The sequence below is a fragment of the Apostichopus japonicus genome, chromosome 3 (assembly GCF_037975245.1).
Source record: "Apostichopus japonicus isolate 1M-3 chromosome 3, ASM3797524v1, whole genome shotgun sequence".
In the NCBI taxonomy this organism is placed as follows: domain Eukaryota; kingdom Metazoa; phylum Echinodermata; class Holothuroidea; order Aspidochirotida; family Stichopodidae; genus Apostichopus; species Apostichopus japonicus.
Genome location: NC_092563.1, coordinates 25,833,897 through 25,856,909, shown reverse-complemented (window position 1 = coordinate 25,856,909; position 23,013 = coordinate 25,833,897). Strand labels below are relative to the sequence as shown.

Below are 23,013 nucleotides of genomic sequence, written 5' to 3'. Positions count from 1 at the left end.
GATCTCCATATGAAGTACATGGATGCACTTTATATGCACTCTAACTTAAAAAGGAAAGCTTGGATTTACTATATACTTGGTATGTAGACCCATCTTATTGAGTAGAAGAACCCTTCTGTTTCTACAGAGGCCAAATGCCATTTGAGGTAGAAGAACTCATTGCTGTCTGTGAGTTCAAATGTCATATGAGGTCAACAGAGGTCAATGTCCAAAAACCTTGTAAGAATGTTAATTCACAGAGCAGAAGTTGGATGATCTCCATATGAAGTACATGGATGCACTTTATATACACTCTAACTTAAAAAGGAAAGCTTGGATTTACTATATACTTGGTATGTAGACCCATCTTATTGAGTAGAAGAACCCTTCTGTTTCTACAGAGGCCAAATGCCATTTGAGGTGATCAGTGAGCAAAATGAAGTTAAATAACTTACCCAACTACAGAGTTGGTAAAAATTGTAGTTGGGAGACTGATTACCCTTAATGTGTACTGTCTGCATTTAAGCAAAACAAATACCCACAGATTAAAATACCTTCCTCGACAAAGTTGCACAGGTCACAATGGTTTACTTTTTTATCTGTTTTGAGAAGGGGTTGGTTGTTTGGGGTTCTTTGGAAAATTCATATTTTGCTTGAATTAACGATTTGCCACATTTCACACTTGGAGCTACTTGAAGATGTTACCCTATATTGGTGAACATTTCTGGAACCTACTGTAAGTCCCAGTTAATGATCTTGCTGTCATAAAATTTTCATTTGGGTCAAGTTATCTGGAACTATTCTGATTTTTTGGTACTTGACTTTAGGACACATTTTCCTTAGTTGCTGTATTGCTATCAGGTGATTCCATATATATAAACTGCAAAGGTGAGGAATCACAATGCCTCCTCTTGACTTTCTGGTTTTGAAATGCAAGTGAGCACAGCAACATAACTTAAAGAGGAGCACATGTCACCATTGTTTACTGTTACAAAGTAAAAGCCCTGAAACGTGAGGGTTATTACCACAAAAAGAAGGGGCAGCAACTCATATTAAACTAAAACATCTAGGTTGAATGAAAACAATGAACATTTTATTGCAAAGTACCTTGGAATTGCCTCTATTGCTAGTTCTGTTGGTAGAATGTCATTATAGACAGTTTACATCTCAGGAAGTTTGCTAGTTTTTGTACCAATCTGTTCACACATAGTCTAGACTTGCCATGCTCTTAATGTAAATGTCCACCTAGTCTAGCATACTTTGCATACCAATCAATGCTAAACTTTTTGATGAAAGAGAAAATAGACAAAACTCTCATTAACTTTAGTGAGCTGATTGGAAGCAATGCAAATGCTACAGGCTTTGTTTAGCTTTTGTTCTTTTCCCTTATATTTTTACCTAATTACGTTGCCATGTGCATGTTTTCATTACTCCCTTAAACAGTGGACAATACACCTCCACAAGTAACCTGCCCTACGCCTATTGACATTGAAATTGAGATTGGTACACCAGCTGTCATTGTGACTTGGTCTGCGCCAGTTACATTCGACCTTAATGTACCAGTGGTCTTACAAAGTCAATCGCACACGTCTGGGCAAAGCTTCTCTATTGGAACTACAACAGTCACCTACAGATATGCAGATGCTGCTGGTAACATAGGAACATGCTCATTTCCAGTGACTGTGATAGCCAGTAAGTAAAACTGATTTAAATACAGTTTATTCATTCCAATTTTTGGTAAGGAAAAGTTTTGAAGTCTTATGGCATGACTTTGATGGAGTAAAGACAGGACATAGAAGTGTTTAATGAAGGAAGTGTAAAATTTTCTTGTTTATTTGTTTTTAGAACTATTTTAAGTATTTATACCAAGCATTCCTGTAGTTAAATTTGATTAAGAAACATTTTTAATCTTGACAGTTGTCAGCTGTGATGATGCAGCTAAAGATAATAAATGGTTCTCGAACTATGCATGATTGCGTTAACTTAGTAAATCATTGGTATCAGAAAGGTCAAAATTATCATTTGTAATTATAACAGACAGAAAAGTGTTGATTACATTCAACTATTTGATCAACATATCTGAATGTAAGAACTGTTTTCATAGACAGTTGACTATAAGTTATGGCGGTAAACACTGTGCATATCAGTTAGCAACTGCAAATATCACTTGATTCTATGCATAGCTTAAAGTTGTGACAATGGATATAAGTAAGCTGATACCTCTTACTTTTAAATACCCTCGTGGTTTATTTTGAAGCAGCTAATAATCACATTGACATTTCTATATAGTTTCACCAGATCAATTATAATTCTGAGCATTTGGGGTAATAACAGCCCTTTTTCTGTCAGAACTCATTGGGATACACCTAGGAAATATTGGTGTTTAGCATTGGTATGCTATGAAACCTAGTTTTGCTATCAAAACAGATAATTGCTGAGAATCATCATTTCAAAACTTTGACATGAGTTTGTTCAAAATATTAGAATACTGTCACAATTTGTGACTGTTCCTTATTAGGCCCTGGCATTAGCCACTTAAAGAAAAATCATTAATTCTGAAAGTTTGAAATGACTTTTAATAGTTCAAGCCAGTTCCATTAGCTTTTAGACTCTTCCTTTGATCTTTTCAGTTGATGATACACCACCTGATGTTACCTGCATACAAGACATCACAAGAATAGTGACAATTGACAGCACTGGTACCACTGTGTCTTGGACAGAGCCAACAGCTACTGATAACTCAGGAGTTGTTTCTCTTCAGTCTAGAAGTCATGCACCTGGAGACTTTTTCAGCCCAGGAACAACACAAGTGACATACATCTTTGTTGACCCAAGTGGACAAAGAGCATTTTGCATTTTTACTGTCACAGTTACTCCAGGTATGTGTACAATCATGTAATAGCTAAAGATTTAAAGCTGTTGACAGAGAAACACACCTTTATGGGTAACATTGTGCTAATAAATGACAAGATCAATGTCATGTGAGTAACATTACACTGATAACTCTACTTGAAATCAAAGCTAGACATCTGCAGTCTCCGAAACAACATTTTGTCTTTCCATATTTTAGAGGACAATGTCCTACCGGTTGTGAGCTGTATTCCAGATGTGACTGAAACAACAGCATTCGGCACAGGAGGAAGACTCGTCTTCTATACTGAGCCAACAGCAACCGATGATTCTGGAGTTGTTTCACTTCAGCAAAGAACTCACGGTCCAGGAACCTTCTTTAGTTCAGGAGTAACACAAGTAACTTATATCTTTGTTGATCCTGCTGGAAACACTGCTGAATGTACATTCAGGGTCATTGTCACTGAAAGTAAGTCTTTTTAAATACAAATAATTTAAAAGCTAAGCCTTATTGCTCCACAATACAAATCACACTCAATGATTGTGTTGCTGATATAGTAGATGGTAATGATTTTGAACAAAGCATTATCAGTTTGTCTGAAGTAGTTTAACAGCTTGCAAACTTTGTTAGTTTTTGTATCAGCCAAATCTAAGTTGATTTCATCATTTATTTACGCTGTTTGTTCAGTTTAAACTGTTTTTGAATTGACAATTTCCTTCCTCTTTCAAAGTCAACTCGAAGCAAATTCTTGATGAAATATTACAATTGGCGCTCTTTGTAAATATATGCTCTTAGCAAAAATAGTTTTAAAGTTTAGCTGGGAATTTGATTAAAAATTTCAACTTTGAAATCTTCAGTCGACCAAGTACCACCAGTGATAGCTTGTGTAGGACTAGATGTAACAGAGACCATACCTCTGAATGGATTTGGCACCACGGTCCAATTCAGTGAGCCTACTGCTACTGATAACTCTGGGACTGCAAATGTCCAATCAAGAACACATACTCCTGGACAATTCTTCCAGAGTGGAACCACACAAGTAACATATGTGTTTATAGATCCATCAGGAAATACAGCTGAATGTTCATTTAACATCATCATTACTGAAGGTATGTCATAGCTTTGTTGCCTTTTCTCTATGTAATGAATACAACTGTCACCCTTATAGAGTGTGTACTAGTAGCTTTGAACTATAGAGCTATGCTATGGTTGCAAGCAAGTAGAGGCTTGTGAAATTGTTCAATTGTGCATGGAAGATGTAGTTTATCTTTCTTTCTTGTAATTATTTGTTGTAACAATTTAACAGAGTATTAATAGTCTACTTTGTGGCATGTTTATGATTTTTAAATTCAGTTAATAAATTTGGTTAATTTTCAGCCCTCTGGGTCTTCTATGTATATGTTTTCAAGCAATAAATAAAATGTTCTATCCATTTTTGGCTTTTGGTCTATCCATTGAATTTTTCAAGCTCAATTCAGAAAGAGAAGCTATTTTATATTAAAAAATGCCACCTTTATTTATATCTCACTGTATTACAAATTTAGTAATAAAGTACTATTTGCATACACACAAAAAAACCTTCATTTTACTCTTTTCTCATCCTCAGTGGACAATATACCACCTGTGGTCAGCTGCATCAATGATATTACACGAGAGATACCGCTAAATAGCTTCGGTGTTGTTGTACAGTTTACAGAGCCAACAGCTACAGACAATTCGGGAACAGCATCAGTTCTGTCAGCTACACGAAGACCTGGACAGTTCTTTCAGACAGGAACAACAACAGTGACTTACATTTTTGCAGATCCAAGTGGGAACACAGCTGATTGTGTTTTTGATATCATAGTAGTGGAGAGTAAGTTAACCTGTGCTTGTTCGTCAATATTGATATTACATAGTGTAACAGATGTATATTCATTCCAAGTTGTGGTTAGGAAAGTTTGTTGACTTATGGCATGGCTTTGGTGGAGTAAAGACAGGACATGGAAGTGTTTAATGAATGAAGTGTATGATCTTCCTGTTTGTTTGTTCTAAGAACCAGTTAAAGTATTTATACCAAGCAAACATGTAATTTGCTTAAGAAACAGTTTAGTAATCTTGACAGATGCCAGCTTTGATGATGCAGCTAAAGATATTAAATGGTTCTCTAACTATACATGATTCTGTAAAAGTAAGTTGGCCTGACGTTTCGATCCTAGCAGGATCTTCTTCAGAGGCTAAATGACAAGTAACAGTAACAGAAGCGACAAAAACACCCACAGAATACAAACAGGTTAGTGAGCATAGTGAACACAAAGAGATAGATGTTAGGGGATTAGTAGACAAAGTAGGAGAGAAGGAAGAAGGAAACCAACAGGGGAAGAGGAGAGGTAGGAGATAAACAGTAGAGGGACAAAGAGAAGATTAAGGGAAGGAGGTAGGGAATAAACTAGAGAAGGACAAAGACAGAAAGGTGAGGAGAAAACAAAATTCTGTTCATGATTCTGTTAACTTAGTACATCATTGGAATCAGAAAGGTCAAATTTATCATTTGTAACAATAACAGACAGAAAAGTGTTGATTACATTCAACTATTTGATCAACATTTCTGAAGTAGTGTGAGAACTGTTTTCATAGATAGTTGACTATAAGTTATGGCGGTAAAAACTATGCATATCAGTTAGCAACTGCAAATATCACTTGATGCTATGCATAGCTTAAAGTTGTGACAATGGATATAAGTAAGCTGATATATCTTACATTTAATAACCTTGTGGTTATTTTGAAGCAGTTAATAATCACATTATTCTGAGCATTTGGGGTAATCAAAGCCGTTCTTTCTATCAGAATTCATTGGGATTCACCTAGGAAATATTGGTGTTTAGCATTGGTATGCTATGAAAACAGATAATTGCTGAGAATCATCATTTCAGCACTTTGACATGAGTTTGTTAAATATATCAGAATACTGTCACAATTTGTGACTGTTTTTACTTCTGGCCCTGGCATTAGCTACTTAAAGAAATATCATTAATTCTGAAAGTTTGAAATGACTTTTAATAGTTCAAGCCAGTTCCGTTAGCTTTTAGACTCTTCCTTTGATCTTTTCAGTTGATGATACACCACCTGATGTTACCTGCATACAAGACATCACAAGAATAGTGACAATTGACAGCACTGGTATCACTGTGTCTTGGACAGAGCCAACAGCTGCTGATAACTCAGGAGTTGTTTCTCTTCAGTCTAGAAGTCATGCACCTGGAGACTTTTTCAGCCCAGGAACAACACAAGTGACATACATCTTTGTTGACCCAAGTGGACAAACAGCATTTTGCATTTTTACTGTCACAGTTACTCCAGGTATGTGTACTATCATGTAATAGCTTAAGATGTAAAGCTGTTGACAGAGAAACACACCTTTATGGGTAACGTTGTGCTAATAAATGACAAGATCAATGTGAGTAACATTATACTGATAACTCTACTTGAAATCAAAGCTAGACATCTGCAATCTCCAAAACAACATTTTGTCTTTCCATATTTTAGAGGACAATGTCCCACCGGTTGTGAGCTGTATTCCAGATGTGACTGAAACAACAGCATTAGGAACAGGAGGAAGACTCGTCTTCTATACTGAGCCAACAGCAACAGATGACTCTGGAGTTGTTTCACTTCAGCAAAGAACCCACAATCCAGGAACCTTCTTTAGTTCAGGAGTAACACAAGTAAATTATATCTTTGTTGATCCTGCTGGAAACACTGCTGAATGTACATTCAGGGTCATTGTCACTGAAAGTAAGTCTTTTTACATACGAATAATTTAAAAGCTAAGCTTTGCAGGTCCACAATACAAATCACACTCAATGATTGTGTTGCTGATATAGTAGATGGTAATGATTTTGAACAAAGCATCATCAGTTTGTCTGAAGTAGTTTAACAGCTTGCAAACTTTGTTAGTTTTTGTATCAGCCAAATCTAAGTTGATTTCATCATTTATTTATGCTGTAATTTTAGTTTAAACTGTTTTTGAATTGACAATTTCCTTCCTCTTTCAAAGTCAACTTGAAGCAAATTCTTGATGAAATATTACAATTGGCGCTCTTTGTAAATATATGCTCTTAGCAAAAATAGTTTCAAAGTTTAGCTGGGAATTTGATTAAAAATTTCAACTTTGAAATCTTCAGTCGACCAAGTACCACCAGTGATAGCTTGTGTAGGACTAGATGTAACTGAGACCATACCTCTGAATGGATTTGGCACCACGGTTCAATTCCGTGAACCTACTGCTACTGATAACTCTGGGACTGCAAATGTCCAATCAAGAACACATACTCCTGGACAATTCTTCCAGAGTGGAACCACACAAGTAACATATGTGTTTGCAGATCTATCAGGAAATACAGCTGAATGTTCATTTAACATCATCGTTACTGAAGGTATGTCATAGCTTTGTTGTCTTTTCTCTATGTAATGAATACAACTGACACCCTTATCCAGTTTGTACTACTAGCTTTGAACTATAGAGCTATGCTATGGTTGCAAGCAAGTACAGGCTTGTGAAATTGTTCAAATAATTGTGCATCGAAGATGTAGTAAAACTTTTATTCTTGTAATTAATTTTTGTGACAATTAAACAGAGTAATAATAGTCTACTTTGTGGCATGTTTATGATTTGTAAATTCAGTTAATAAATTTGGGTAGTTTTCAGCCTTCTGGGTCTTCTATGTATATGTTTTCAAGCAATTATTAAAATGTTCTATCCATTTTGGCTTTTGGTCTCTATCCATTGAATTTTTCAAGCTCAATTCATAAAGAGAAGCTATTTTATATTAAAAAATGCCACCTTTATTTATATCTCACTGTATTACAAATTTAGTAATAAAGTACTATTTGCATACACACAAAAAATCCTTCATTTTACTCTTTTCTCATCCTCAGTGGACAATATACCACCTGTGGTCAGCTGCATCAATGATATTACACGAGAGATACCGCTAAATAGCTTCGGTGTTGTTGTACAGTTTACAGAGCCAACGGCTACAGACAATTCGGGAACAGCATCAGTTCTGTCAGCTACACGAAGACCCGGACAGTTCTTTCAAACAGGAACAACAACAGTGACTTACATCTTTGCAGATCCAAATGGAAACACAGCGGATTGTGTTTTTGATATCATAGTAGTGGAGGGTAAGTAAAACTATGCTTCCTCAATGCAGAAATGACAAAGTGTAAAGTATGTGTACTCATTCAGATATGTTGTTAGGAACAGTTTGATGACATTGGTTGAGTAAGGGCATTGAATAGATATATTTAATGAAGGAAGTGTAAGATTGTGCTGTTTGCTAGACCTAAAAGCCTGTTAACTACTATTGACATGGAGATGGAATAAATACACTTGAGACATGAAATGCAGATTGAAATTGACACTAATTTGTTCTTTCTTTCCATTACTTATGTTAACTGTTAAAATGTTGCCATACATGTGTTTAGAAAGATGGTATTCATGTATCCAACTTTTGAAAGGCTGACCGGACTCTGTGCACTACTTTAGCCAAAGAACAGTTTATCGTAATTTTTTACAGACGTTTGTATGGCCTGTAGATTGTCTCAATGAGAATCAGGATTATTTGGAGATTTCAGGACTGGAGGTTTGCAATTAGTTGTGAAAAGTCTTATTTATACCTGTAGTGTGTTGTATGATTGCCTTGGTCTTTACAAAATTTCTCTTTCCAATTTCTAAAATCAGTTAATAAACAGTTACAGTATTTATTCAGCCTACTGGGTCTTATATTGTCAAGCATAAATTAAAGTGATATCAAAAGAAGAATTTGTGCAAGATGACAATTTTGATTCCTTTGCTGAATGCAGAAGGAATATACAAGGTGATCACATGTTTTGGCTGCAAGTCTGTGCATATGTATACATGTACTACACTTGGCCTGTAAATATGATGACTCATTGGGCATAGCTTGCATGAACTTCATACTTGTTATATATAGCCGCTTATGTTGAGTTCTCAGCTGAGATATTGGGAGAGGTCATGTTGAGGTCACCAGTTGCCAAAACTATGAGTACATTTCAACATACATCTGTCAACACGTAATCTTGGACATGTTGTCCAATATCTGTCCTGTACACATAGGCGTAGGAGGCGGGGGGCTGCAGCCCCAACAACCAAAATTTTTGGTGAAAATTCGGGCAATATGGTGAGAATTTTTCGGGTACCTGCTGAAAGAAGAAGAAATTGCAATGTGTTTTGAATTTTTTGGGTGAAAATTCGTGCAATATGCTGAGAATTTTTCGGGCACCTACTGAGAGAAGGATAATTTGCAGTGTTTTGAAATTTTTTGGTGCAAAATTTGGGCAATATGCCGAGAATTTTTCGGGCACCTACTGAAAGAAGAATAATTTGCAATGTGTTTTTCAATGGTTAAACTTATATTGTTATTATCAATATTGTTGTAACGACTTCCCCAATAATTATAACCAAAATGGAAGGTAATAACATGGAATATGATTGTATGTTACTGGCATATGATGTAATAACCGATGATTGCCTATGTGATATGCACATTAACTTGTTGAATGCACCCGGAGCGTGCGAAAAATTTTGGTTATATTTTCGGGCAAGTCTTTACAGCCCCCCAAATCAAATTGGGCTCCTACACCTATGCCTGTTCAGCATGACTATGTTACACAATAAAAGATAACATGTTAATACTCAACGTTCAACGGTGTTCTACTTGATTATTTATTTATTTATTTATTTATTTGTTTGCCACAAAAGTACAAAGTGGAGGAAGTCTTCCATAAAGCTTAAAAGCTTAACAATGTGGAAGACTCCCTGAAGAAAGAAAAGAAAAGAAAAGAAAAAACAAAATATATATATGTGTATGAATACATACATAGATATAAGTACAAATTAAATGTTCAATATATATATATATATATATAGTAATTACATACAGGTATAATTTAGTTTTAGTCAGTAACTAGCTATTATTTCCTTACAAAACCACTTCTTAAAGGATGTGACTGACTTTTTACTCTTTAAATCGTTCATTAGAAGATTCCATGTTTTTGTTGCACGGTTTTGTAGGCTTAAAGTTCCAATGGTGGTATTGTAGAGATTATAGTGGGCATGATTAGCATGCCTCGTGTTATGATTATGTACATCTCTGTTACTGGTTAAAAAATTGTCAAAGGCAGCTGGTAGTAATCCATTCCAGGTCTTGTAGGCAAATAATGCAAGCTTAACTTTAATGAGATCGTGCACTTTTAGTAAGTTGAGTTTCTTAAATAGGGGACTGGTGTGCTCACGTGGGGCTGAATGTGTTATGTGGCGAATGGCTGCCTTTTGGAGTATTATAAGATTGTTAAGGTTGGTGTTGTATGTACCAGACCAAATAATGGAACAATAAGTGAGATGCGGGACAACCAGGGTCTGGTATAGTGTTCTGAGTATGTTTTCCGATAGGTCAAAACACGATAACTCAAAACAAGTGGATGAACTTCATATTTAGTAGGTGGATGCACAATATTGGGTAGAAGAACTCATTGCTGTCTGTGAGTTCAAATGTCATATGAGGTCAACAGAGGTCAATGTCCAAAAACCTTGTAAGAATGTTAATTCACAGAGCAGAAGTTGGATGATCTCCATATGAAGTACATGGATGCACTTTATATACACTCTAACTTAAAAAGGAAAGCTTGGATTTACTATATACTTGGTATGTAGACCCATCTTATTGAGTAGAAGAACCCTTCTGTTTCTACAGAGGCCAAATGCCATTTGAGGTGATCAGTGAGCAAAATGAAGTTAAATAACTTACCCAACTACAGAGTTGGTAAAAATTGTAGTTGGGAGACTGATTACCCTTAATGTGTACTGTCTGCATTTAAGCAAAACAAATACCCACAGATTAAAATACCTTCCTCGACAAAGTTGCACAGGTCACAATGGTTTACTTTTTTATCTGTTTTGAGAAGGGGTTGGTTGTTTGGGGTTCTTTGGAAAATTCATATTTTGCTTGAATTAACGATTTGCCACATTTCACACTTGGAGCTACTTGAAGATGTTACCCTATATTGGTGAACATTTCTGGAACCTACTGTAAGTCCCAGGTAATGATCTTGCTGTCATAAAATTTTCATTTGGGTCAAGTTATCTGGAACTATTCTGATTTTTTGGTACTTGACTTTAGGACACATTTTCCTTAGTTGCTGTATTGCTATCAGGTGATTCCATATATATAAACTGCAAAGGTGAGGAATCACAATGCCTCCTCTTGACTTTCTGGTTTTGAAATGCAAGTGAGCACAGCAACATAACTTAAAGAGGAGCACATGTCACCATTGTTTACTGTTACAAATTAAAATGCCCTGAAATGTGATGGTTATTACCACAAAAAGAGGGGGCAGCAAAACTAACTCATATTAAACTAAAACATCTAGGTTGAATGAAAACAATGAACATTTTATTGCAAAGTACCTTGGAATTGCCTCTATTGCTAGTTCTGTTGGTAGAATGTCATTATAGACAGTTTACATCTCAGGAAGTTTGCTAGTTTTTGTACCAATCTGTTCACACATAGTCTAGACTTGCCATGCTCTTAATGTAAATGTCCACCTAGTCTAGCATACTTTGCATACCAATCAATGCTAAACTTTTTGATGAAAGAGAAAATAGACAAAACTCTCATTAACTTTAGTGAGCTGATTGGAAGCAATGCAAATGCTACCGGCTTTGTTTAGCTGATAGTTATTTTTATTTTTAAAATAAAATTTGTTTTGTTTTTTCCCCTTATATTTTTACCTAATTACGTTGCCATATGCATGTTTTCATTACTCCCTTAAACAGTGGACAATACACCTCCACAAGTAACCTGCCCTACGCCTATTGACATTGAAATTGAGATTGGTACAACAGGTGTCATTGTGACTTGGTCTGCGCCAGTTACATTCGACCTTAATGTACCAGTGGTCTTACAAAGTCAATCGCACGCGTCTGGGAATTTATTCTCTATTGGAACTACAACAGTCACCTACATATATGCAGATGCTGCTGGTAACATAGGAACATGCTCATTTCCAGTGACTGTGATAGCCAGTAAGTAAAACTGATTTAAATACAGTTATTATACTCTGGACTAGAATTGTTAGTTCAAATTCAAGAAGCTTATTGGTTCTTGCCAGGCCATGTCTACCTACTTTCAAAGAGGACCTCATCTGCTTTGGAAATTTAGCATACCTGGTTAACTTTAAAATACAATATCTTGCAAATATTGAGATTTAACTAGTTAAGTTATTTAGTGGTACTAGACAATAGGTTATTGTAACTTCAGTTTGGGCAGCCATCAATTTTTTTTTAAATCCCCAGCTCTATTACAAGTAGTTAACTGTTGGAGATCTCTATATAACTTGCTTTCAAAAGCCATTTATTTCATTGAGTGTTGTTATTGATATCCTTTCTTCCCATAAGGTGACAATACTCCGCCTGTTATTCAAGACTGCCCCGACTTTATTAGTGGCATCTTGGTATTTGGAGAAACAGTTAGTGTGGCCTGGCCACCCATTACTGCTACAGATAATTCAGGTCAACCACCTGCAGTTGACAGGAGCCATAATTCAGGAGATCAGTTTCCCTTTGGAGTCACTAATGTTATACATACATTCACTGATGCAGCTGGAAACAGTGCTGTATGCTCATTCATTGTCAATGTTGGTTCAAGTAAGTTTTTTCTTTACTCTGTAACAAGTTTGATATGTTATACTCATCTCAAGTAGTTTGGTATCTGACACTCTTGATGTCATTGTCAATGTTGGTTCAAGTAATTTTTTTCTTCACTCTGTAAACAAGTTTGATATATGTTAGACTCATCTTAAGTAGTCTGGTATCTGACACTTTTGATGGACGTCCTTCTTAGGTTTAATGTAGTTTACATATAGGAACATCTTGTTTTGGTTTTGGTTATTTAAGTTTTGCATCTCAATAAACTTGGGTAATATGTTTGTGACTTTTATGAGTCAAAGTCTTGCTTTGGTACGAAGATATGGTATGTTTAAAAGTAATTGTGAATGCAGCTGATGTTAACTTTTACCGAGACCTGTCAGTCATAAAAAAGGAAATTGGTACTTGGCAGCCATTTTGTTAAATAATAGGGGCAGCCATATTGAGAGGTTGCCGTTTTGAATCATCGCCCTTCCATTACTGGTCTAGCTCCCTCAGTTTACTAACATACACTAAATATAGTGAAAGTGGCTAATCTAAACTAAGTCAGCCAACCATAAAACAAAAAATGCTATATGTTCCTACTGATATGCCCATACATACCAGAATTTATGATTATTAATATCAAATCTACTACACCATAGCTCACATACACAAAACTGAATGATCCCAATGTCAATTAAGAACTACCATGACACTTAGAGTGAAAGTATACTCTCCTAACTGACAATTTGATTGTCACCCGAGGAAAACTAGAATGATAATAGACAAACAAATTCTTAGTACACAGGCATATGGCGAGGCTTATAGTCCATATAATCCTGATACAGAATATTTGCAATCTTGATAAAACCAAATAAAGTGTGTTACCTCATGATACAAAAGTTGAAAACCACTCAAAATTCCCACCTTGAAGAATTAACAGTATTTGATAAACAGATTCTTAATTCTCGATAGATACCCTAATACATTTAGTTCTTGCGTAATCATAACACGAACACCAGCATGTCGACTGAATTTCTGCAAGAGTGGGCCATACATTGTGATGCAAGTATCAAAATTAGTTTAATTTGTTAAATACACACTATTTCTGGGATCACAGAGCAAATAATTCTGACATTCCATTGAAAAGAGCTCTAAATCGGGTAATAGTAAATTTGTTAATGGTTGTAAATTTTTCTTGGCCAATAATTCTAACTAATAACTAATAACAAGAATAGTGAAATCATTGCCTTCTTAGTAAAATAATTAAGCACTTACCATTTTATAATGACCAATCTCAATACGTCAAGTCAGTAAAGTTACAGCAATTTTATCAAATCTTCCATATGAGCAAAATATGTATCTCCTATAAACAATGGCAGTGAACGAAGGTAGTGCTCACCAAAGGTATTTAGGAATTTAGATCATATGGCCCGGTGCACTGACTCACTGAGATTAAAATATGTACACCTCTTGCAACATGCATGGCCATAAACATAACACTTTGACAAAAGGACAGTTTTAGCATATGACTCCTTAGTTCTGTTTCTCAATAAACATTAATGAAACATAAATTTACTGAATTGAAACCCTAATAACAATATCTTAGAGAAATATGTTTTCCTTCTGTGTAAGAGCATCAGTCATGTGACTAGGGGAGTTATGTAAATTAATGTGATTTCCTCTCACTACCTGATCTACTTGCTGTACAGAAGAGCTTCTTGAGAGATAAAGGAGTGACCCAAGGATTACATTCAGGAAATAAACTATCCTCAACTCCTAGATAAAACTGAATCTGTGTTAGAATGGTACTGCATTTAGCCTGTACATTGTGTATGTATGATACAGTGGAGCACAGAGTGACAGCTGAACTGGAAATAAATACAACAAAATAATAGTATGCCATATACAGTACATGGTGGATGGAGGGAAGGAGAAAGCTATCTATATACAATTTCCACATTTCACTTCAACAGGTTAATATGATGTTGACATTTGATACCATGAAAGATCTGTGTATAGTCAATTTACTGTCTTTGCTCTGTGATGTATGTACAACTAAGTATACTTTGAAAGTCGCTAAATATCTTAAACAGCAAATCATTCTGCCCAAATAAAAAGGTAAGAACAATGCTCTGTAATTATTATACCAGGAAGAAGATCTGTCTGTGTTTCAGTTTGTTTTCAGTGATTTTGTTTTCAGTTGATTTAGTGGATGGTATATATTCATTTTTTCATCAGGTTCAGTGACAAGTTGCTGTCCCTCCCCAATTTTTCGGGAAGTGCCATTGAATTCTGGAGGAATCGCTGTTGAATGGGTAGTGGTGTGCAATCTTGAGCAATTCAATATTCAAGAAATTTCATCCTCCCACCGTTCTGGACAGACCTTCAATGTTGGCACAACAGAAGTGACATTGACCTTTGCTGATGGTGACAATTTTCAGATGTCTTGTTCATTCCCAATTACCATTACGCAAGGTGAGGTATCATTTACATATCTGAAGCACACTTCATGTGTATGTCCCCTATCACCGTTATCATATCTCTTCTATCCGTCCTATCTACTGTAGCTGGCCCTTTGTACAAATTTTTGTCAAATCAAGGTTCATCCATGAGAAGAATTTTACCTGAAAAGAAATTTAAGAAATGTTTTAGGCAAATCAGACACAGTGGCTGGTGAGAAAGTACATAAGTTAGAATAGAACCAATTAAACTACAACATATACAGCAGAACAAATAGCGTTGTTGCTAACAAATAAGATAAGTTAGCAATACAGTGTATAGAGTTGTGTCTCGTATTGGAAAGTGTTTTATGAGAGATAAAAAAGCTGTTAGGATAAAAACAGTAAGAGTAAATGTGTGGTTGAAACAAAAAGGTTGCTTCCTTAGAATCAACTGATCTTGAACATTTTTAGCGATATGTTGCATGATGTACTTTTCTATAAATAGTAGTCCACTGCTGTTGTAGTGGTAAAATGAAATATTAATGAAAAGTAAATAAGAAGTATAATTACTGCCACTTAGGGCATGGATAACTTATTTTTACAATATTTTCACAATTTTAAACAAAGTAATTTCTAGTTTTGAGTCTAATTTATTGTTTTCTAATGTGGTAGCAGTATACCAAGCACTTTAAATAATTTCTGGAGAACTATCCAAACACACTTTGTTGTATCACTTTAAGTATATGAAAAAAATCACATTCTGATAGAAAGGTAAAACATTAGATACTCAGCATTAATATGTTGCCATGCTGGTCAGTGGTGTATACAATTTCGGTCAGTTTTGTAATCTTAACTTTGCAGTGATGTTGCACTGATCTTTAGTCATCTTCTGTGAAAAGTGTTACTCTAAAGTTATGTTGTTTTTTATTCTAACTTTGCATTGATATTTGATTATTATCTTTTGCAGTTGATGATGAACCCCCACAAGTTGTGTGTATTGACTTCACTGCTGTTGCCCCTATCAATAGCGGTGGAATTGTGGTTGATTTCCCAGCACCCACTGCAACTGATAATTCAGGTACAGCTAGTGTTGTTTCCAGTACAGCTACACCTGGAGTATTCTTCAGGACTGGGGATACTACTGTCACCTATATCTTTAGTGACCCTTCTGGGAATTCTGCTCAGTGTTCTTTTGTTGTCACTGTGGAGGAGAGTGAGTATATCAAATTTGATCATTTTTGCTATATTGGTGGCTCAAAAGTATAATCAATGCAACACTTGTATGGATACTGACATGTATAAATATAGACTACCATCATACAAACAAATATAGGTTACCATCTAGCAGAGAGAAGATAAACTTGGCAATAAGTTTGCTATAGATGATGAAATATTGAACATGGGAGTATGAATTGATAGATGATGATTGTAAGTTTCTATTCATCCCAGTGTTGTTCTATTTGTCATCCTTCATTCTTTAATATTCTATGATGAAAAAATGAACATGGGAGTATGAACTGATTGATGATGATTGTAAGGTTCTTTTCATCCCAGTGCTTGCTCTACTTGTCATCTTTCAATCTTTAGTATTCAATGATGAAATATTGAACATGGAAGTATGAATTGATAGATGATGATTGTATTGGTTCTATTCATCCCATTGCTTGTTCTACTTGTCATCCTTCATTCTTTAATATTCTATATTAAAGTGTTGAACATAGAAGTATGAATTGATAGATGATTATTGTAAGGTTCTATTCATCCCAGTGCTTGCTCTACTTGTCATCCTTCATTCTTTAATATTCAATGATGAAATATTGAACATGGAAGTATGAATATATAGATGATGATTGTAAGGTTCTATTCATCCCAGTGCTTGCTCTACTTGTCATCCTTCATTCTTTAATATTCTATATTAAAGTATTGAACATAGAAGTATGAATTGATAGATGATTATTGTAAGGTTCTATTCATCCCAGTGCTTGCTCTACTTGTCATCCTTCATTCTTTAATATTCAATGATGAAATATTGAACATGGAAGTATGAATATATAGATGATGATTGTAAGGTTCTATTCATCCCATTGCTTGCTCTACTTGTCATCCTTCATTCTTTAATATTCTGTGATCCCAGTGCTTGTTCTACAAAGTTATCATATTGTCATGTTATTGTTGTTTTTAGTTGATTCCGAAAGACCTTCACTGACTTGCTCTGGAAACATAGTATTGACAGTACTGGAAGGAGTTACAGAGAGATCTGTATCATGGGTTGAGCCTGTCGTAATGGATAACTCTGGCACTGTGTCATTGGCAAGCCAGTCTCACCGGTCAGGAGATTCATTTCCTGTGGGAACAACTACAGTGTTATACACCTATCAAGATCCATCTGGAAATGTTGCAACTTGCAGTTTTGACATCATTATTGTCACAGGTAACACTTTTAAAAATTGATAATTTTCATACATTTGATGAGATGATATTTAATAGATTTATTTTGCAGGCGCATAGCGAGGAGAATTTGCCAAGGGAGGGGCAAACCTGTAGGCAAACTATCAGAGCCGTATATTCGGCATTGAAACTATCTAAGCGAAGCGCCACCATAAGTTGGCACTACGCGTACAAGAAAAGTTTGGCTGAAAATGCCTCCCAGATCGCTGGAAATGGCACTTTCCAGGCCTTGTATGTTGCATCTAAGCTTGAAATTACTAGCGATATCATAAAAACATACCACAAAATGCTCAAGGGGGGAGCGGGCGCCCCCTTTGCCCCCCCCCCCTTGGCTACGCGCCTGGTATTTTGTTATATAAAACAACCTACATTCTTTTGTATGTTCACTCACCATAGACTTTAGTTTTAGACTATTCCACAATCCAGTTTTTTTTTTGGGCGAGAAAAAAGTATTAAAATTATATGATATAAACTAGTGAGATGGAGTCGGCTACTAATACCAGTTACTGGAGTATTGTGCGTAAAGGTTACAGTGAGTAACAAAGTTACGATAACTGTTTTTATATTTCAATCACCTGTTTAAGACACACTTCAACTGTCCATTTGTATTGACTTTCCTCCAGACAATCCATGTCAAATAAATACATGCCTGAACGGTGGATCGTGTATTGCTTTGGACTTGGATACTACTATGTGCGTCTGTCCACGCTGTTTTGAAGGAGATATCTGCCAGTTTGGTGAGTATGTAAAATAAAGGATGTAGGTTATTTCATTTGGTTCTTCACAAGGTTATTCCTGTTACCACCATTTGCTGGATAAATAGTGTGCATGAAATATTACAAAGACAGTCTCAGGATATTACTCTTGTAACGCCCCTAACAGGGTTAAACTTGCCAAAAAGTTGTGAATTGGATGAAGCAGTTGTATGGCCACCCTTGGTCAGGATGAAAGTGGGACAATTATAATTTGCAAACTAATAAAACAAAAACAAATAAATTGAATTTCACAGACAAAGGAAATGTGATACTGAACTGCCACCAAAGTGTCTACAAATATGAAGCTATGTAACTTTTATATCTTGAGGTCATTACAGTAACCTTTAATATGTATGTAACAGTAATAAGGAGCACCATTACTACTAGGTCAACTATATAAATAATAGTCAATATGTCAATTCATGCAATAGATTTGGACTGCACAGCTGACACAGAGGTCCATGCTCCTTAAGCCACAACATTGCTAGTTGTATAATGATGATAGAACAACGCTCCAGCACAAACACATTCTTTTACTGTACGACCAGAATACTAACCAACACACTAAGCTCTTTATGATACCGTCTGTAGTTAGCCATACAATTTGGGGCGGTATTGCAGTCCAAACAACTGTATAATTTGACCAATATTTCACGAGTAACAATACAAAGTAACAATCCACATAAACAATAATATTCATTTAAAATGAAAATCATTAATTAACCCAAACTGGAACCCACCCATAAGTCAACAAACACAACAAAACTTCACAGTGCATGGAGATAATTTCACTCTACCTGGCTCCTAAAACTTAGGTTTGTAGTAATACTTTTAAGAGCAATACGCCCATAGTACAATGAGAACACAGACTTGGGCTTGCTTAAACTATGACAAACATAAAGTTACATGACGAACTGGCCACTGGACATCATTGGGCATCGTTTCATACATATACAGCGAAAATGCTCTTTTAGAGACCAATGACACAAGTGTTCTTACTAAACAGAACTTCAAGAGACATCTGTCCTAGTGTGGCTTGAACATTCCACATGGCTATATAGGATCCATTACCAAGGATATTGTCACGAGAGCTGGACAGCTGACAAGAGGAGAGAACAAACAAATTAGCATATGAAGCCAAAGCATGACACTATACACTCAAAGTTGGGGGGGGGGGGAGGGTGTCACATAACCACTGAGAACAATTAAAACAATACTATATCAGATTAAACTACTGGAAACTACTCAAAGGGTGATGCTTAGGGCATCACACTCTTACAGTATCAGACACATGGCTTTAACAATACTAGAAGCTGGTTACATTTTGCTTAACTTTCTCATTAAATGACAAGATGTTGTGTAAAGAGTATCATAATCGATTTTGTCTTTCAGCTATTGATCCATGTGAGGGTAATCTCTGTGGTTCAGGATCAACCTGTATCCCTGTTCCAGATAGCTGTACCCTCTATACCTGTGAATGTCCTAGATGTTTCACTGGACAATTTTGCACAGAAGGTAATTTCTTTCACAACTAAGCTCAATTAATGAATTTGATATCTGTATTTCATCAGCAGAAATATTGCCTATATTTGGCCTAGTTGCATAGTAAACATGAACTGAGTGCAACTTGTATATAATTCAGGTAAAATTCAGGAACTTCAAAACAAAGTTAGTAGACCCCCCGAGGTAAGAATAAGAACCCTATTAATATTAGAGGACGTTGAAGGTCAGTTGAGGTCAACAGTGATCAAATATTAAGAATCTCGCAACATGATATCTTCAATAGATATAGCTTGCATAAACTTTGTTCATGGATTGTTGATCCACCTTTGTACGTTGAAGATGTAACCGGAAGCATTGTTAACATGATAACTGCAACAGTAATACCTTTGATGATATTCATACTTGGTGTTAAGGTCCACTTTACATGAATCTAAATTCAGTGTTAGTAAAAATTGTTATTCGTGGTCAACAAAAGTCTGAAAACCTTGTAAAACACAAATAGTTAACTGAAATGTAATACTTGAGTGGAGTTCATGTAGGTAGATCCGTACTAGGGGAAATCCTTGCTCAGCATAAATTCACAATTTAAAAGTCTTTTGTGCAGTTTTCTTATTGAATATTCTCATAAAAATGTGACGAGGAACCGCTAACCCTAATTGGCATTCATGTTCAACATTGTGTGCAGATGAAGGTACACTAGTGATAAAGGTGCAACATTGCTTTGTAATTTGAAGGTTTGCATCTTACTGAAGAGACTTTTTCTGGAAATGAGCAATTCCATGTACAGAAGGTAACACTGTATTAGTTTTGACAATAAGGATGCCAAAACAGTCTTCTTCCAACTGAAAGGTATTGTCACAGCATATGCCACCATATGAATTAATAAATTACCCCAAGTCATTACTTTGCCAGGGTACTTTGTTATTTTGACTTGTTTAGAGCTGCATGGTGCCTATCATCATATTTTTCTAGCTTTATGAAGTTTTTTCACGTTTGATTCACTTGTTTATTGCTTAATTGCGTCAGCTTCTCTTAAATATTGTATTTGATCAAGATGCTTGTGAAGTGAACTCTGCTTTAACCATTTTTAAATATTTGCAATTAATGTAATAGGTTGAAATTATCGATCAATTGATTCAGTATTCAACTCATACTTTTTTTTCAGTCGGTAATGTATGTGATGCCAATGATTGTGTCAATGGAGCTGTCTGCCAGCCTGATCCAGTTGATTGTACTCTGTATGTCTGCCAGTGTCCACCATGCTTTTCTGGATCAAGCTGTGAACAACGTTAGTAGCCAGTTCTTTATTACTACCAATGATAAGCACCTATGTTATAATTATTATTATTCTGTTAAGCCCTACAAGAATTATTTCATAGTTTGTTTGGCGCTATATAAAAATTATGTATTATTATGATCATATTATTATTATGTTTGAACAACAACTACTCTAAACCAAATGCAATAATCCTCATCAAACTATGATGACATTTTATATGCAAAACATCTTGAACATGACCTTAGTAGAAATGTTAGTTATATTTTCGGTGGAACATATATATGACTTTGAAGGATATGATACCGGAATTGAGCCAGTATAAATCAAAGGAAAGGTTTGAAGGCGGTCATTGTTTTTTAATTCAGGGCAAATGAAAAGAAACACTTGTTTAACCCCTGTCCCCATAGCTTGTCCCAATGCCAAGATAAAATTTCAATACAGCTTAGTATATGGAGAATGTGACATGTTGCAGTAATTGTGCCAATCACATAGATAAGACAGAGAATAGTGTCCTAGTTTCTTTGTTTCTGATTCCCAAAAAGGGTTTTCATAATTCAAGTCGGTATTTGATTGAATTGTTTGATCTGTTTTGACCAGCACAAAATAACCTATCCAAACCCCATTGTAGTTTGTCCATGGATATTGGATGGTTTCTCGTGCAGTAATTTTGAAAATATATTCTGCTTTTGATTTCTTCGTACAGGTGCTGATGGATGTGTTCCAAACCCTTGTGTCAATAGTGGAATCTGTTCAAATCTTAACATCATGGAGTGCAATGCCTATCGGTGTGATTGCGTTGGCTGCTTTTCTGGATATAACTGTGAACTACGTATGTTGCAGTTGCTTTGATAATTTCTTTAGTAGTACATTTCACTGATACCGCCAGTCTTCACCAATTCATTATGTTGTCTCGACACACAGTAATACAACCTGGTGACGATGCATTCTTTTCTGCGCAATGATCATATAGCAGTATATTGACACAATGTGTTAATATGTACTTTGTGACAGCTGGGAGGATGGGGAGGTAGCACTCACTTAAGAGTCTTCAAAGATTTTATAACTTTCAAGAAGACGCTGAAACAGTTCAATACTTGTGGGACAAATTATGGAGTTTAATGCGGATTGCATGGTTTTAGTGTGTAAATTTCCATAAAGAAAGGAACCTAAGCAATTGTGATGTGGTACACCATTCAAATTATCCCGAACAAATGTCAAATGATTGTCCTGCAGGAGTGAACAATGGAAGAGGTTAGAGTTATTTTTAAATGCCTTGTGCTTTAAAAGCAATGCTCCTTTCTTTAGTATATCCAGAGCTATAATACGTCCATGAAAGGTATATGGACTGATCCATTGCTGACTTTTGCAAATATTTTCCATTTTGAACATTTAAAATTCTTTTAAAAAAAGACTGTTCTTTTTTTCTCACTTTCAGCCATACCAAACCCATGTGATAATTTCCCTTGTTTGAATGGAGGAACGTGTACCAGAAATATTGAAGTGTGTGCTTCCTACACATGCCGATGTCAAACAGGATTTGATGGTGACAACTGTGAGCAACGTAAGCCATTCAGTTTATGCTGAGTTTAAATTATTCTGATGATCCTCGATGTAAGTTTTGTCAGCATTCAATGACAATTACGTAGGTTGGTGTATTGATCAATGCTAGATGATCACTTGAAGAGTAAGAAGATACTAAACCATCTAAATAAAACAATTGTTGACTTCTGATGGAGATAATGATGGTGCAGGAAGTGATAAATCTTTGTCTATACTGACTGCTGTCCTGTAACTAAAGAAGACCCTATGTTACCTTCCAATCAATGTAGTAAATTGTTGGAATGCAATGCATTAAAGTGATCTTTTTGTCTATTACAGAGGTCATAGCACTGGCGAATCCATGTAACAGCTTCCCTTGCCGGAATGGTGCGTCGTGTATGTCTGCTCCTGGTGAGACTACTTATGTCTGTCTTTGCAGATCTGGATACTCTGGAATCAACTGCGATATGATGTCAGGTACAATACAAACTCATATCTGTTTTAGAACCAATACAAACATCTGT

At 35.7% G+C, this 23,013-nt stretch overlaps 1 protein-coding gene across 16 annotated transcripts in view; it reads left to right on the top strand.

Annotated features, from left to right (window-relative positions):
* The window catches only part of LOC139965637 (uncharacterized), a 106,266-nt gene that overhangs the window by 68,059 nt on the left and 15,194 nt on the right, over positions 1-23,013 (top strand). For 9 of the 16 annotated variants that reach the window (XM_071968214.1, XM_071968213.1, XM_071968223.1 and 6 more), the window contains 20 exons: positions 1,423-1,671; positions 2,610-2,858; positions 3,050-3,298; positions 3,688-3,939; positions 4,437-4,685; positions 5,921-6,169; positions 6,356-6,604; positions 6,994-7,245; positions 7,748-7,996; positions 11,670-11,918; positions 12,291-12,539; positions 14,763-14,999; positions 15,933-16,178; positions 17,148-17,396; positions 18,037-18,150; positions 19,561-19,683; positions 20,837-20,959; positions 21,654-21,779; positions 22,386-22,511; positions 22,829-22,966. In XM_071968214.1, the coding sequence (XP_071824315.1) occupies positions 1,423-1,671; positions 2,610-2,858; positions 3,050-3,298; positions 3,688-3,939; positions 4,437-4,685; positions 5,921-6,169; positions 6,356-6,604; positions 6,994-7,245; positions 7,748-7,996; positions 11,670-11,918; positions 12,291-12,539; positions 14,763-14,999; positions 15,933-16,178; positions 17,148-17,396; positions 18,037-18,150; positions 19,561-19,683; positions 20,837-20,959; positions 21,654-21,779; positions 22,386-22,511; positions 22,829-22,966 (4,227 nt within the window). The remainder of the gene's footprint in view (positions 1-1,422; positions 1,672-2,609; positions 2,859-3,049; positions 3,299-3,687; positions 3,940-4,436; positions 4,686-5,920; positions 6,170-6,355; positions 6,605-6,993; positions 7,246-7,747; positions 7,997-11,669; positions 11,919-12,290; positions 12,540-14,762; positions 15,000-15,932; positions 16,179-17,147; positions 17,397-18,036; positions 18,151-19,560; positions 19,684-20,836; positions 20,960-21,653; positions 21,780-22,385; positions 22,512-22,828; positions 22,967-23,013) is intronic. The other 7 variants (XM_071968216.1, XM_071968212.1, XM_071968215.1 and 4 more) reach the window with 7 other exon arrangements.